Source organism: Phalaenopsis equestris, unplaced genomic scaffold (genome assembly GCF_001263595.1).
Source record: "Phalaenopsis equestris unplaced genomic scaffold, ASM126359v1 Scaffold000513, whole genome shotgun sequence".
NCBI lineage: Eukaryota > Viridiplantae > Streptophyta > Magnoliopsida > Asparagales > Orchidaceae > Phalaenopsis > Phalaenopsis equestris.
The window spans coordinates 46816-63610 of record NW_018164953.1 but is presented as its reverse complement, the minus strand read 5'-3'; the positions used below and the strand labels follow the sequence as shown (position 1 = coordinate 63610).

General features: G+C 32.8%; 1 protein-coding gene across 1 annotated transcript in view; it reads left to right on the top strand.

Moving 5' to 3' along the window:
* Positions 1–10481: 10481 nt before the first annotated feature.
* LOC110028530 (serine/threonine-protein kinase HT1-like) overlaps positions 10482–16795 on the top strand; it is a 14042-nt gene continuing 7728 nt past the window's right edge. Inside the window, exons 1-2 of the mRNA XM_020730425.1 lie at positions 10482–10690; positions 10914–11348. Of these exons, the coding sequence (XP_020586084.1) occupies positions 11024–11348 (325 nt within the window). The 5' untranslated portion in view covers positions 10482–10690; positions 10914–11023. The remainder of the gene's footprint in view (positions 10691–10913; positions 11349–16795) is intronic.

Here is a 16795-nt window from a genome sequence, read left to right as displayed (position 1 = left end):
TAAACCTTATATATATATATATATATATATATTATAATTATTTTTTTTGTTCTGGCACCATCATCATATGCATCCATGCAATGACTGCATATGAGATATCTCCCTTATAAATTGAAATCTAGATCAATGAATAGAAGAATATAAGATGGCATATTATTTATTTGAGGAATATTTCATCAAAAAATTCTCATAATATTAAATGTAAGTATTCAATAAATATCAATTATTTGATCTTGGCATTGCCTTTAAAGTGTTGGGCAAAGGGTCATTGCCCTCCATAAACATGGACATTTCGGCTTACATGGCTTACTTGTGGCTTGAAAAAAGGCTTCATGGCTTGCATGTGGCTTGACCAATTTCATGAAGAAGGATTTAAGAATTATGGGGTATTTTGTGAAGGATAGTCGTGGTCCAAATGTAGGAGGAATTAATCATGCATGTCACAGTGTATGGTTTGAGTTTTGATTAAATGGATGAGGAGGGGGATTTCATGTTATGTGGGCTTTTGATTTCAAAGGAATTAGACGTTGAGCTTGGTTTTGGTGGGTCTTTAAAAATGGGTCATGGGTGATTAATTTGGGCTTGGATTTGATGAGGATTTAAATCAACCATGGATTTGATGAATTTTGGAAATTTTTATGATAATGTTTGGGACATGAATTTTGTGAAATTGGATTTGGCATAAGGGCCCAATTTTGAAGGACTTTGAATTAGGGTGGACTTGGGTGAGCTTGAATTTGAAATTGAATAGCCTTGGACTTGGGTTTGAATTCTGGTATAATTGAGTTTGGATTTGGAATTTGGAGGGTTTGAAATGGATTTGGTGAAAATTAGGGGGCAATTTGGGAAATTTGGTGAAAATTAGGCAATTTTGTTATTTTGGGTAATTTTGTGAATCATTATGAAATTTAGGAAAATTTGGGGCAATTGAGTATTTTTTAGGAGTTTTGAACAATTTTGGTGGAAAATTGGATAATTCGACAATTTTGGGCAATTTTGGGAATTGAAGGTATTTTGGTCAATTTGGTGATTTTGGGGTATTTTGGGGAATTTGTTATATTTGGTGGATTTGGTTGGATTTGTTGTTTAGGATTGGTCTTGGTGGAATTTTGAGTGAAATTGAGGATTTTGGACAATTTTGAGAATTTTTAGAAAATTTAATAAGAATTTCCAAAAATTTAATATAATTTTTGGAAAATTTGAGTTTTAGGGTACATTGGTGAGGTATGGGATGGGTGTGATGTGTGGTGAAGAGTGTGGTGAGTGTGATGCATGGTGAAGTTGTAAAAAGGGTGTGAAGGTGCGTATGGTCAAGCCATCTAGGGTTTCACTAAGGCCTTGTGATCCTTTGAAAACTCATTTTTGAATCTCCACATATTGGTCCTAGTTATCTAAACTAAAAGCTGAGGATTGGGACCACCAATATGAGGCTTCAAAAAGAGTTAAGAAGTGTATAGAATTTCTAGGTGGGGTGGGTATCCTCACTAATTTTCTAGAATAGTCAACAGAAAAGTCTTATGACTAGATACTGATTTCTAAATGAAAGAATTTTGATATTACCAAAAATGCGGTCAACGTACGATAATCTGCCAGTTGATGTGTTTTGGTTTGATTGACTAAAGTAAAATTCCTCGTGGTGATTGTTTCTGTTGAGGTATAAGTGATCGGTTGGTCAGTTGCGTTTGACTGACTTTTAGGGAGCTTCGGCTGATGAGACCGTAGATAGGCCTGCCGACCGAATTTGTTGATAATGGATGTCGATGGACTTGATCAGTCTGTTGAACTTTCATATGATTGGTTCAGATCATGCTTCTTCAATTTAATGTCTTGATTGCTGAGCCATCATCTTTAGTTATTCAATTGCTTTAAGATTTGTGCCGATAGTTTTGGAGAGAGCTAAAAAGAATCATAAAGTAAATGTTTCAGACCTTGATAAAGCATATATATATATATATATATATATATATATATATATATATGTTGAAACTATATTTGTCCTGTGAGACATGCCCATGGATCAGAATGATAGGGACCTCGAGCAAGAAAAAGAAAAAGATGGAGAAAGAAAAAAAAAATAGCATGCATAAACTTATCCTGTAGAAGTGAATTGAGGTATTCCCGAGCTCTTTAAACCCTTTTATATGTAAATATAGCGGTTACATTGAGAAAGAGAGAGTTCTTTTTACATAAGAAAAGTCAAGAGAGAAGAACCCACTTTTTACATACTATAAACTCCCTATTTATAAGAGAAAGAGGGAAAAAGCCTAAAATTATATGCTTGCCCCTGATTTAATGGGGAGATTACATGTTATTATTATCCTTTTATTAATGCCCTGTTATAATAGGGGAGTCACATGACTTTATGGTGTCTTTTTATGGTTCACATTTTAATAGGGAAGTTAAAGGTCTGTCTTTTTATATTCATAACTAATTTAGACACTTTTTCATCATCTATCTTTTTATCTCAACTATTAAATTATCTCAAGATTTATGCAGACTATTTTTTTGATGTACATATTAAATTCAAGTATTTTCTTGCTCCTTGATAGTGTCAGCTTCGATAAGAACAAAAAAAAAATTTAAAGCAAAAAAATATGACTACATGAAATACTAATGATACTCCCTGTTTAGTTGCTCTTTACGCTCTATTCAGACATCTTTTACGCTATCTCGGCAGCTTATAAATATTTTTTTTCTGAATCAATTATTTGCTCAGTGCTGCGTTGAGATATCCACTTGCATTCATTTGGCTTCTTATGTTGACAGGCAACTCGACACCTGTAGAAATTGTCGGTCATTATATCACCTAACTTAAGTCTTAGTCTTCACCTATCCCATTTACTAGGTCGGTTGTTTGCTCATCCTTGATTTTTTCATTTGCTTGCCCATGAGAGGTTTTTTTTACTCGCCTAGAGAGGCTTTTTTTGTTTGCTTGCTCAAAAGTGGTGTATTTTGTTTTCCCGCCGCGGAGGTGAGTCTTTTGTTTGCTCGCCCGGAGGGAAGTCTTCTGTTTGCTCAACCTAGAGGTGATTTTTTTCTTAACATGCCCCGAATGTGTGGCTTTTGTTAGCTCACTCTGGATGAGAGTCTTTTGTTTGCTCGCCTCAAAGAAGATTTTTTGTTTTCTCATCTTGGAGGGATTTTTTTTTTGCTCGTCCCGGAGAAGAGTTTTTTCTTGCTCGCTCGGGAGAGGAATCTTCTCTTTGCTAGCCCCGAAGGAGAAGCTCGCCCCGGAGGGGATTTTTTGTTTGCTTGCTCTGGAGAGGAGTCATTTGTTTACTTACCCCCGAGAGGAGTCATTTGTTTGATCTCTCTAGAGGAAAGTCTTTTTTATTAACGTCTTGTTCTCTCACTCAGAACCGAGTTTCCCGAGTGACAGTTGAACTAAGGGCAACATTAGAGAAACTTGTGTCATAACACAAGATAAGTTGTGAAGTAACACTCATTTTATTTATTGAATGAGGTGTCGGCTGCTCAGAATTGACCGAGCGATGCACAGGTACCGTCGGTTGCCTTGTTTTGACTATTGGGAGCCAACCATCAATTTTGCGATACTCGCCTTCTAGCCAAAGCCTCTTGGAAGACGAACAAAAAAATGACATTTTCAGCTCCAACGCTACATGAACTCCTTAATGTGTTCCTTGTAAGGGATATCTCTAAGATGTATTTCTCCTTGTTAGTGTCACTTCCCTTCATGTTCGTAGCATGCCTCATGCTACTGAACCTTTTAGGATGTTGAATCCATATTTATCTTGTGACGCATGCCCAAGGATCAAAGCGATATGGTCCTTGAGGAAGAAAAATAAATAGATAAAGAAGAAAAAGAAATAAAATAGCATGTATAGACATGCCACATTGGGGCAAATATCAAAAATAACGACCACATTTAGAAAAGAGTTCTCCCTTCAAGAGAAAAATTAAGAGAGAAGAGCCCTCTTTTTACATGCTATGAGCCCCTATTTATTGGAGAAAGAATGATCAAGTCTAAAATTATATGCTTGCCCCTGTTTTACTATAGGAGTTATATATTATTATTATTTTTATTAATGCTCCGCCCCAATAGAGGAGTTATAGAACTTTATGATGCATTTTGACATCCTCTGCTTTAATAGGGGAGTTACAGATATTTAGGGGTGTAAACGAACCGAACACGAACGAACAAAGCTTGTGTTCGTGTTCGGTTCGTTTAAAATTTAGTTTGTTTGAAATAAGCTCATATTCGTTTCTTAACGAACGAGTCGAACACTAACCGAACACGAGCTGTTCGCGAACGACGAGCCAGTTTGACATCCCTAATATTAATATATAAAAATAATATTATATATTAATTATATAACTTATATTATATAAATATTCAATATCTATATTAGTATATTACTACTATAGTATATTAATATATTATTATTATTATTTTATTATATATTATAATTTATAAAATTTAATGTTTTAAAATATAATAAATTTTTTATATATAATTATTTTATATTATTTTATATTTCAAACAATAACGATTCGAACACGAACGAACGCATCACTGTTCGTGTTTGGTTCGTTTAACTAACCGAATGAAAAAAATTTGTTCGTGTTTGTCTCGTTTACTTATCGAACGAATCGAACACGAACTCATTGACGAACCGAACATAAACTGTTCGCGAACAACGAGCTTTTTTGACAGCCCTACAGATATTTATGGTGATTTTTTATATTCATAACTGTTTTTTTTTTTATTTTTCACATTTTCATAATCAGTCTTTTTATCTGGACCATTAAATTATCTCGAGATTAATGCAGACCATTTTTTGGTGTATAATTTAAATTTATTTGAACCACAATCAGACGCAATTTGAACATATTCAAACAAATGCGTAGACCTTATTCAAACCATATTATTTGATTGATTCAAACTATATTCTAATATTATTTCAACCAATGTTTGATGATAATTTGAGCCGAACTCAAATCATATTTGATTATGATTTAAATATCATTCAAACATAATTAAATCCTTATATTATATTTGACCAAATGTTATGACAATAGTGAAGTTATGTGTTGATCAACTTCTCTTAAAGATAAAACAAGTACCCATATTTTTATATTATATCGAAGAGAATGGAAAAATCTCAACCAACTTCATTAAACATTTATTCATAATTGCACAAATGATTAATGATACATACTACTATTTTTCTTATATTTCATAGATCTTATATGTAAAGAGATATATATAATTAAAATTATTCTAGTTTAAAATTAGAGATGATGTACAACTTTCACACTATCTTTTATATGTGTTTCCATTACTATATAATGATGTAATGTGTCATAGTCGAATATGGCACAACCTTTACACTATAGTAGATCATATCATATCAAATACTTAATATATATTTTCCAAGATAAATTTAAAAGAAATTATCTTTATATATTCATATATATACATTATAAAGTGGCTTTCCTAAGCTACCAAAGAAGCCCATATGTTAATGGGTCATGTGGCCCTATTAGATCAGACCCTTTTTGAAATGTAAATATTATCATGTACCTAGAGCTTATAACTAGTGCATCATATACACCAATCACATTCATCAAAGTGATAGCTACAAGAATTACTGCTCAAAAGGACCGACGAGCTCGTTCGCTAAGCTCACACATACTTATCGAGCTACTCTGTCGAGCTCGACTGTATGCGTTGAGATCCTTCGTTGAGCTCTCATGTATACATTGAGCTCCTTTGTATACATCAATTTTGTTCACCGAGCTCGCATGTATACTTCGAGCTCCTCTGCCAAGCTCACATGTATACATAAAGTTTGTTTGTCGAGCTCACCTGCATTTCTCAAGCTTCACCGTTGAGATCATTTACCTATCTTTCAAGATTACTTGAATAGTAAACAAAAGGAAACTCTAACCTATAACTTTCTAAGACCATTTATGAGATGCTTGGCACCCATGGAGATATTTTTTTTAACAACAAATTTCATATATGCTTAGTACAATGTGGCCTATAATATAACATTTATTTATTTTTTTGTAACCTTATGAGGGTAATGACCCCCTACGAGGCACATAAATAGAAGGGTCCTTACTCCCTCAAGTAAAAAAAATGTGGGTGGGTGTGGGTGCATTAGGAGTAACATACACAAGCTGGAACTCAATATCTCTCTACCACTTCTCTTCTCACAAATTCTCTACCCAATTATATAAATCCAAAAACTATAAGGAACTCTATGTTTTAAAAAGATACAACACACACACACACTAACACCACTAACATCACCAAATATGTTATGAAATAGAAATCATCAATATCCCTTTAGATTATATGATAAACTATACAATTATAAAAGTTCACATACAACTATCATGGTACACATCACTCCATTCATTAAAAAAAAATCACCATGATTGAGAAGAGATATTACTATAATATAATAAATAACATATTGATAAATAAAAGCCTATACCCTCTACCTCTAATCAACCCATTCCTTCCCTTTTTTCCTCTATAAATTCAATACATATACAAAAAAAAGAGATCAGTGTTAAAAACTCATTAGGTTATACAAAACTCATCCTCAATTTTTAATATTAAAAAAATATTTTGTTATATTATGTGTGGTGTACAAAATTTAGTGTTATATATGTATGTATGTGTATATATCTATATCTATATATATATATATATATCTATATCTATATCTCTATATATATATATATATATCTATATTAATACAAAAAAATATATTTTAGCATACCATTTCTATCACAACAAATCAATCTTTCACTTAGTAAAAATTTTCAAAACATGATAAAATAATAAACTTTACGTGATCCGTCAATTTACATGATTCAGTGTGCATGAATCACAAAAAGTGATTATAAGCAATATTTAAAAGATTAGTACAATGTTCCTGACATACCATAACAAAATTTATCAACATATAAAAGCTTTTCAAAAGCCCAAATAATTACATAATTTAAAATACTAAGTGAAAACTCGTATGATTATACCAATATATGCAAAATACTAACATAATTAAAGTCACATAGTTAAAATTATTTGAAAATTGAGATATTTAATTTTTGTAAAATTTCTCGAGACTGAATACGAAAAATTCATTAAAAATTAAATTATAAAAAAATAAATACAATATGAGTAGCCTGCCTTAAGTCAAACAATTTTTTTAATTGGGTAGATGGACAAAACGAGTTCTTTGATCTTTAAAATGTATTTTATCTCTCCTCTTCCTCTTTTTTATCTCACTCTCTCTTTATAGGATGCTTCATGGCGAAGAAATTGAATAAGGACATGGAAATGAGTGGGTTTGGTTTATATATTTATATTAAAAATCTTTTTATAAATTTATAAAAATAAATACTATGATAATTATATAAATTGTTTCAGTTTTATTGAATCTTTTATATTAACTTATCAATTCCATAGATAATTAATTCTAAACATTATGAAAAAAAATTATATTAAATATTAAAAAAATAATTGGAGCACTTTGGTAAAAAGAATTTGCAAAACATAGGCTAGACTGCCACAAAAGACCCATCTGTATGAACACATGTAAGTTTTTTTTAAAAAAAGATTAAGTTAAATAACTTCATATTTTTATTCCCACAATTCTCATAAGATAAGAAAAAAAAATCAATAAAATAACTAGTGAGTTGAATGCTCTGAAATATAATAAAAATGTATTACAAATTAGACTTAAAACAAATCCAAAATATAAACTTAAACATTATAGATCAATTCTATTTTAATCATAATTTATGAGAATGATATCACTATACTTGATCAATCTTTTTGTATAGCTATCCAAAGCTCAAAAGTATTAACAAAAGTTAGAATATACCTTTGGGCACACATTAGTTAAACTTAGATATATAAACACAAACTCAAATCAAACAAAAATTTTAGAGTATTATGATGGTTTACTAAATATAATAATATCTATGGGTTTTCATTATACTTGAATTTGTTTTGAATGCATTTAAAAATGACATTTTTGAGATAAAAGAAAGGTTAAAAAAAATTTTACATCTATATATTAAGATAAGAGCTTTCAATTCAAGAAAGAGATTGGGTAAAGATGTTTGGTGTATCCATTGCAATGGAAAGAATTGTTCATGAAGCTTGCTAGTCACTATGTTAAAAATTTTGAATTTATTGAAAGCATAACAATGAATCTAAAACAATTATACTTTAGTGGTTAGATCAATAATTGATGATAAACCCAATCATAACTCATTAAACATATAAACAAGAAGAGTTTTTTTTTTGGTCTGGTCTTAACCTTGAGCCAAAAGTGATCATATCCTAAATTAAGAGAGAACACATCATTAATTTAACTTATACGAAGGCTTGGTGGTATGATGTGGAAGCCATCATCTATATAAAGGGCTCTCCTAGAGGTTTTTTTTCTTAAGAATTTATCATCTTATCTAGTATGCAACATATAAAAAATATAAGAATAATTATTGATCTTCAACATGACATAGTGAAGGATATGTTTACTTCTTTTGTTGTTTTAAGGCATTGAAAGTGCATATGATCTATTGTTAATTGTGGACAAAATATTTCTAAATACATAATGTAGAGGTACTTTGCTCGTGGATGTAGTGCATGATATTAACACTAAATTTTATCATATGGCATTTGCAGTGTTTAAAAAAAAAATTATGAGTCATGGATGCATTTTTATGGCCTGATTGAAAGGCTCAATAACAGGGCAAATGGAAAATTTGGTTTTCATCTTCGATGGATATATAAATATTGCTCATGCTTTATTAACTATCATTCTAGAGGCACATAACATAGCTTACATTTGTCATATCCTAATAAAAAAAGTTCAGTATTGATAGTTGCTTACATGAACATAGACAAGTTTCAAAGCTTACAGAAGAGTTAATTTTGTAGGTACTTTGATATATAATACATCAAAATTCTAGCCATTACATTTTATCTAGAGAATTAATCTAGCATTGAGTGGTATGCAAGTGCTTACATCTCTAAAAAAGGATGCAATTTGATGATAATTGATTTTTAAGAGAGATTCAATAATATCATCAATTGTGCATACTTCTATATAGGGTAGTCAAAGAAGCTTGTTGTTCTCAAACAACTCGTGTTCGGTTCATTAAGTAGTTCATGTTTGATTTGTTTGTTAAGCAAGCGAGCCGAACATAAACAATTGTTTTGAACTCGATTTATAGAGGAGCTAAACACAAACAAAAGTTACTTCGTCGTGTTCGGCTCATTTTGACTATAAATACTTAAACAACTAAACATTTAAATAATAATATTTACTTATATCATTTTATATTATTTTTTATATTTATTAAATAAATATAAAAATTTATTTTCTTAAAAAAATTATTTGGGTGGTATGTTTATAAAAAAATATAAGTTTAGCTGCAGATATGTAAACACATAAAATTTAGGCAGTATGTGTGTTAATGTCCCTAAATAAAGCTTAGAGGAGCAAGCAAGTTAAACTGGCAAGTACGAAATCGGGAAGAAGGATATACAAAGGACATGCTATCTCATGCATTTTAGTCCCACACCGCGAATGATATAAAAATCGGTTTGAGAAAGGCTTATAAAAGCAACAACTAAGGCTTTGTAAAGCAACAATTTGAATTGTATGTACTAAATTAAACCTTATAGGCTCTGTTGTTTTATGATAGAGAACATGCATATGCATAAAGCTTGACCTGTACACATTGGCTATAGCACTAAATGTAGGCATTAATTGTTATAACTTATCTTCAATATTTTATACACATAAAGCATGATTAGTTTATTATAGTGAAAATATGTCCTATAGGAAATGAGGATAACCAAGAAGTTATAGATGAAGTACATAGAGTTGTTTATCCCATTAGTGAAGCTTAAGAACTCACTAGAAAAATAGTTGAAGACCTTCCTATGGGGAAGAATACATTGCAATGCATGTGAAGTTGATGTAAGGTAAGAGGTTATATTCTACTCTTGTTCTATTACAATAATATTATTGCATGTAACATCTTAGATATAATATATTTCTCAAATATTTTTTCCTAGTAACTAAATAAATGAAATGATTAAAAAAAGATAATTACATACAAACACCGAAAATATTGATATTTACAAATTAACCTCCCGAGTGATTCTTTTGAAACACCGAACCGATGTATTTACGCGTGCTACAATCAACATATTGAGAATTTGATAGAAATGAAAAATATGATTTGGAGTTTTACCATAAATTTTGATATTTGAGTGAGAATTTGAATATGAATGACAGAGACAATTTCTTTTGTAAATAAGAAGTTTCAAGTGGTCCCTATACAATTAATTGTCTCCCTTGAAATTATTGTATCAAAAGTCCTGATGCATTTGGGCTCGAATCAGAACCTGCCAAATGTACAGAACCTAAAGTTGATGACCCTCATGCATGCAAAACTGTGCGAGCACTCTTGCACAATATTTTTCGCCTTTGCTTCCGTGCCTGGAATGCCCACTTTTCCCTCGCCGTTTGCTTCTAGAAGGCATTTCTGCTGGTTGGCCGTTACGCTGTTGCTGAATTCCTTTTTTATACCCCGAATCTCTCTCTCTCTCCTTTTCTCCTCGCTCTTCTCCTTTCTAATGGTTGGTTCGATTTCTACAACAGGGTTCCAGCTCTGTTCTACAGGATTGGTATCTCTCCTCTCTCCTTTTCGCTTGCACATGTTAGTTTTATCGCAATAATTAGTCAATCAAGATTGTAGGTTTTCTGAGTTTAGGTCATCTTTGAATAAAGTCAGGAATTTGAGCTTTTTCAATCACCATATTCTGCTGAAAACTTATGATTTTTATTATTGCTTCACTTTTTCAAAACGAATTGTTGCGGAATAATGGCCTCATGATGCATTTGTGATAGGAAACTGACTACGGGGAAGATAAAGGAGGAAACCTATCCTCCTTCAAGGGCAGGACATTATTCAGCTGTGATGGATCCTTTTGTTCTGTAACTCGATTGTTTTTGGAGGAATGGATTCAATGAAAGGAGAGGGTTGTAGAAGTGTTGGAGATGTTGGTGGTGAGGTTAAGGAAAGATCAAATTCTCAATTGACAGGACATGGGAGCCAGAGCAATAGGGATATGTTCTTTAGGGCTGATCAGATTGATCTTAAAAACTTGGATATTCAGTTGGAGAAAAAGCTTTCGAAGATTTGGTTGAATGATGTGCTTGGATCCAGAAGACCCAAGGAGGAATGGGAGATTGATCTTTCAAAGCTAGAAATAAGGTACGTTGTAGCACATGGGACATATGGTACGGTGTATCGAGGCATTTATGATGGCCAAGATGTTGCAGGTAAAATACCTGTGTTTTTCAGTAAAATCTTGCATCTATGAAGCTTATATTTACCTGCTAGCTCTTGAATACAAACTGTATTATTTGTCATCGCAATTGCTGGTATTTTTTAGTTTTTGTTAGCATGATTGATTTTCATGTTTTTCATTTCTATGCTTCATGGTTAAATTCAATGCATGTTTCACTGAGAAAATTTATTGTTAGGTAATAGATAGCGACTGGCAAAACACATGATGATGTGAAGTTATTTAAAAAAAGGAAAAAAAAAATTGATGAGAATACACATAGTTATGTGGTTTTATGAGATCCACCTATGGCTTGGCAGTATAGAGATAGAATAATTCAGTTATCTTTAAAAAGAATAGAAGAGGAGATTAGCCTTCACACAAAGTTGGAGTTAAGAACAAAGATATCACTTTGTGAAGATGATGGCAAGTTGTGGAGAAGAAGTTGTTGTTGCGACTAATTTCTTTTCTTTTATTTGCTGCAAGAGCCCAAGTGAAAGCTTCTTTTGCAATAGCCAAAAACTTCTCCTTTTCAGGTAACCGAAACCAAGAATACCTCATTCTTATTGATGAAGTGGGAGACTTACGTCCCAATTTCAAGCACCTAAAATGTTCATCCCTTTATTATCTCGGTTGGCAATATCTTTGAATTTGCATTCTCTTTTTCCTTTATTTGCTTGTGGTTGCAGGGTGGTGCTAAATCATCCATTTTAAAATTCTATTTATAGTGGTAACATGGAATGATTCTAAACTAATAGAATTTATTGCATGAAATTCTAACACATTACAAAATATCTTAATGCCGAAAGATCTCTCAAAATCAATAAGAGGATGTTTAGTTTGTTCAAAATGAGTGCACTGAAATTCTTTTGGGGGAGTTTAAAAAATCAATGTGTTTGCTCAAATGAATTTCAAATGCAGTGCAAAGTTATAATACATTTGTAATTAATTTGAAATTAATTCTCTAGTTCTTTTTTAATGTATTTAGGTGAATTTCAAATACACCACTCTATACAAAGTATTGCTCATCGTCGCCGTCACTTGCATCCATCACCGCTGTCATTATTGTCCCCCATCAACTCTTTATTGTTTCCAGCCCTTCGCTGACATCCGTTGTCTGGGCCCCCGTGGACCACTTATTTTAAATCGATTTTATTTTTCTTCAAACCAAATAAAAAAATGTAAAGTCATGCATTTATTTTATATTGAATCAAAATATTTCAAATATATTACATTACTTTTACACAGTATTCTTTTTTTAGCAAACCAAACAATGCCCAAATAGTTTCTCTAATATTGCAGAATTAAAATAACGTGTGCAATACATTCTCATAGATCTAGTTGAGATTTTCATTTAGAAGTAATTCAAGTACGGCTTATGAAGAAAATTTGTCTCTAAGACACATTATTTATTTCTAGATAGAGTATATTGGACCTATATAATTATCTCTCTTTTCTATTTGGTTGCATAATTATTTGTAATTTATTCAGGTATTTTTGTCTATTTGCTTTTATGTTCATCTATTCTGATACTGTTCATTTTTTAGTAAGAAGCTATGCTGCATTTTTAGGTACCTCTTGATCGTTGCTTTTTAGCGTAGTAGTTTTGTAAAATGAGGATGGTGCATAAATGAAGGATTGAAGATGCTACGGAGGAGGGGAACTTGATGAAAATTTGGGGAAATGATGAAAATGCATTGAAAATTCATCAGTGTGCTAATATATATCTTCAACTTTTACATCTCAAATTTTCTTTTTCATGCTGAGATTTTGGAAGATACAATTAGAAGAATAGAAGGTTACCAAAGAGTTGTGAGTTTCAGTTAGAGAATAGATGGATAGAAGGTTAACTTCAAACTATGATGCATATTAAGCATTGTCTAAGTATAAGGAAGAGGAAGGATGGATAAATCTTATTCTAGAGATTAGAGAAGAAGATCAATTGATAAAATAATATGTGGGAGAATGCTCATGGTAGATGAAAATAGTGTAAATTATCTTTGTATAAGAAAATACAATGGAATCTAGAACCCAAGATGTGCTAGAATATGTACATTATCTTTTTTAAAGTGCAATAAAACTGAAGGAAGACATAATATGAGAGGGGCGAGGTGGGTAGCTAAGAGTAGTGAAGAAGATGATCATAAGCCTCTAGGAAAACTTTGACAAAGCATTAAATACAATTGGGACTGATGGTAACAAGGCAGAGACATGCTGAGCTATAGAAGGATAGCCAAGTTTCTCTAAATAATGATAGAGTGAGTGCTTTTTCCGTTGACAATCTTGATGATGGGAATGAGTTATGACCATAATAACGACTACCTTTACAAACACCTTGTTCACAAGAACTATTAACATCCCTTGCTCTAATGGAAAGAGCAAAACACCTTGTTCACAAGAACTGTTAACATCCCTTGTTCTAATGGAAAGAGCATTATGATCACACTCATAAGAGAAACAAAGCAGATAACTTGTTAACTTGAAAAACATGAGAGGGAGTAGTAGTGATATTCAGGACAACAAAGCCTACCATCAATTGAGCTGAGATAGATTGTAGGGAGGAATGAAGGAAGTAGATGAACTTGAAAACAATAATTTTTTCATTTTTTTTATAACTAACATGGTTTGCAATAAAAATATGATAATGAAAAAGTCCATCCCATTTTTTTCAATATGTTGTTAAAGTTCCAAAGAAAATTTTTTTCTTATTCAAAAGATAATAATTTAGAGTAAAGAGTGTATACCTGATAAATATTGTTACCTCGACAATATATGGAAAGGAGAAAGTTTCACATTGCTATGGTAGGCTCATAAAACCTAATGATAGAGGTGAAATCTGGTTCAAGGCTATTGAAAATCTATATCACAATTACATAATTAGAGGTAGTGTAATTAAAAGTGCTCTTTAGGACTGAAATAAAAGCAAGTGGTGTCCCAACACATTGCTTGCCTTCTATGCACAAGCTAGCATCCAATTATGCACCTTGCACTATTTAGCCACATCACATCATAGCACTATACACTCGACTTTGTGTTAAAATAATTTTTTTTTTTTCAAATTTCATAGTTCAGTTTAGCTTTTGCTATAATAACTATTAGAATTATTAACCTAATGATTAGGCTAATTACTGTTGTAGTTATTATTAGCTTTTGGTTGATTTTATTTGTTTCCATTATTTCTATTTCTATAGTTATGTATTTCTAGTTGGTCTATTTCTGAATTAATGTCTTTCTTTTATTAAGATCTTGTAATATGTATTTATACCTCTCTTCCTATCAATAAAAGCATGCCATACAATTCTCTAAATTTAACATAGTATCAGAGAAAAGTTCTAATCCTAGAGCCTCTAACCTAGCTGCCGCCCACCAGCTGTAAGGCTCTCCCAACAGGTTTTCTGCTTCCAGGATTAGCTCTAGTGCCTGCAGGCGCTTCTTTACTGCGCCTACTTGCTTCTTCCGGCCTGTTCCAGCCACAAAAAAATAGATAGGATTGCTGCCTTTGCATCTGCTGCGCCTCCTTGCTATTGTAAAACTGTTCCCACGCTTTTGCCAGCTTGTTCCAGCTGTAGAAAATAGGTTGGGTTGCCTCCGTTGCGTCTGCTAGTCTGTTCCAGCCGCTGTGATTCTTTATGTTGCAAAAAATAGGTTGGTTGGCCTCCTTGTTGCTTCTACCGCCTGTTCCAGCCGTTGAGATTCCTTTCTGCCAACCTGAGCTTTCTCTAGCCAGCCAGAGTTTTTGCTGCCTTATTTTTGTCGTTGGGTCTTCCTCTGTTCAGGTTCCAAGGCATTCCTATGTCTCATCAACCCAACGTCACATTTGGCTTTGTTGGAATCATGGTAGACTCATCTACTAATAGTACTCAACATCTTTCATTCCTCCTCAAGGCACTTGTGATTATTGTCACAAATCCAATCATAGTCAAGACAAGTGTTGAAAAATCCATGGGAAACTGACATACAAACACTCAACCAAATCCTCCTCTGCCTAGGGTCTCACTACAACAACAGAATCTTTTGGACCATCAACCTCCCACACTCGCTAATGTGTCACCCCTATGACACTCACTTCTTTTTCTAGTCCATTGATCATTCATTCATTTACGGACACTCCTAAGCAAAATGGAGTAGCTGAGAGAAAAAATTGACACATTCTCGAAGTAGCTCACTCCATTTTGTTTTAATCTAATTTCCTGAAAAGATTTTTGAATGATGGTGGGCTTACTGCCACATATCTCATCAATATAATTTTCACAAAAATTCATTACTTTAGAACTCCATTAGTCATCTTGATGTCATGTTTCTCAACAAATCGGTTCTTCACCACCCTTGAACCCAAAATTTTTGGATGCACTGCCTTTATTCAAAAAACAACTCCTAATCATAGTAAGCTTGATCCTAGAATCCATAAAATGTGTCCTTCTCGGATATTCTGCCACTCAAAAAGCTATCGATGTTTTGATCCTACCACAAATAAACTCTATGTAAGTGCAGATATTTTCTTTTTTTGAAAGTTTTCCCTACTTTCCGGTCACTTTCTCAAATGACGGGGAGCTTGATTTCTTAGACACTATTTCTTATTCGATCTATGTGGATATTTCTCCTACTACTATATCCAAGGAGCCCTCTGTTGCTTTGGATGCACAACCTACCAAACAACCAAAACCTCCTCCCATTCTATACTTGACGCACTCATGGTCCCACTTTGGAACCCGCTAACTCTTTACAAGATCTGGAATTCGCTCTGAGTGACTTTTCCAGAATTGACACCACTCTGAATGAGGAGTATATCTCTTTCTACAGTATCGCCGAGCTATAAAGCGTTTGTTTTTGCCCTGATGGATTATCATTCCCCATCCAATATTGAAGCAACATTAGCTGACCCTTCCTGGAAAGCTGCAGTAATGAATGAAATGAATGTCCTTCAACGGAATCATACATAGAATATTGCAGATCTTCCTCCGCGTGAGAAAACAGTAGTGTCGTTGGATTTTTTGCACCAAGTTTAACTTTAATAGATTGTTTGAATGCAACAAGGCACAGTTAAGTCCAAAGGCTACTCACAGACATACAGAGTTGATTATGAGGAAACATTTGCTTCGGTTGCTAAATTAAACACTATTTGGGTTCTACTTTTCTTTGCTGTAAATTTGGACTTGTCTTTGCTGCAACTGAATGTTAAAAATGCTTTCCTAAATGGGGATGTCACAAAGAAGGTGTATATGTGCCTCCCTTCTGGTTTTGACTCTACTGTTCCCCAGAGATAAGTGTGTCGACTATAGAAGTCTCTCTACGGACTGAAGCAATCCCAAGGGTCTGGTTCAATATGTTCGCAAAGGTGGTAATGGGTCATAATTTTTGACAGACCAAATCAAATTATACTCTCTTTTTTCGACATTCCTCTAGTGACAAAATTGATCCTTATCGTCTATGTCGACGATATTG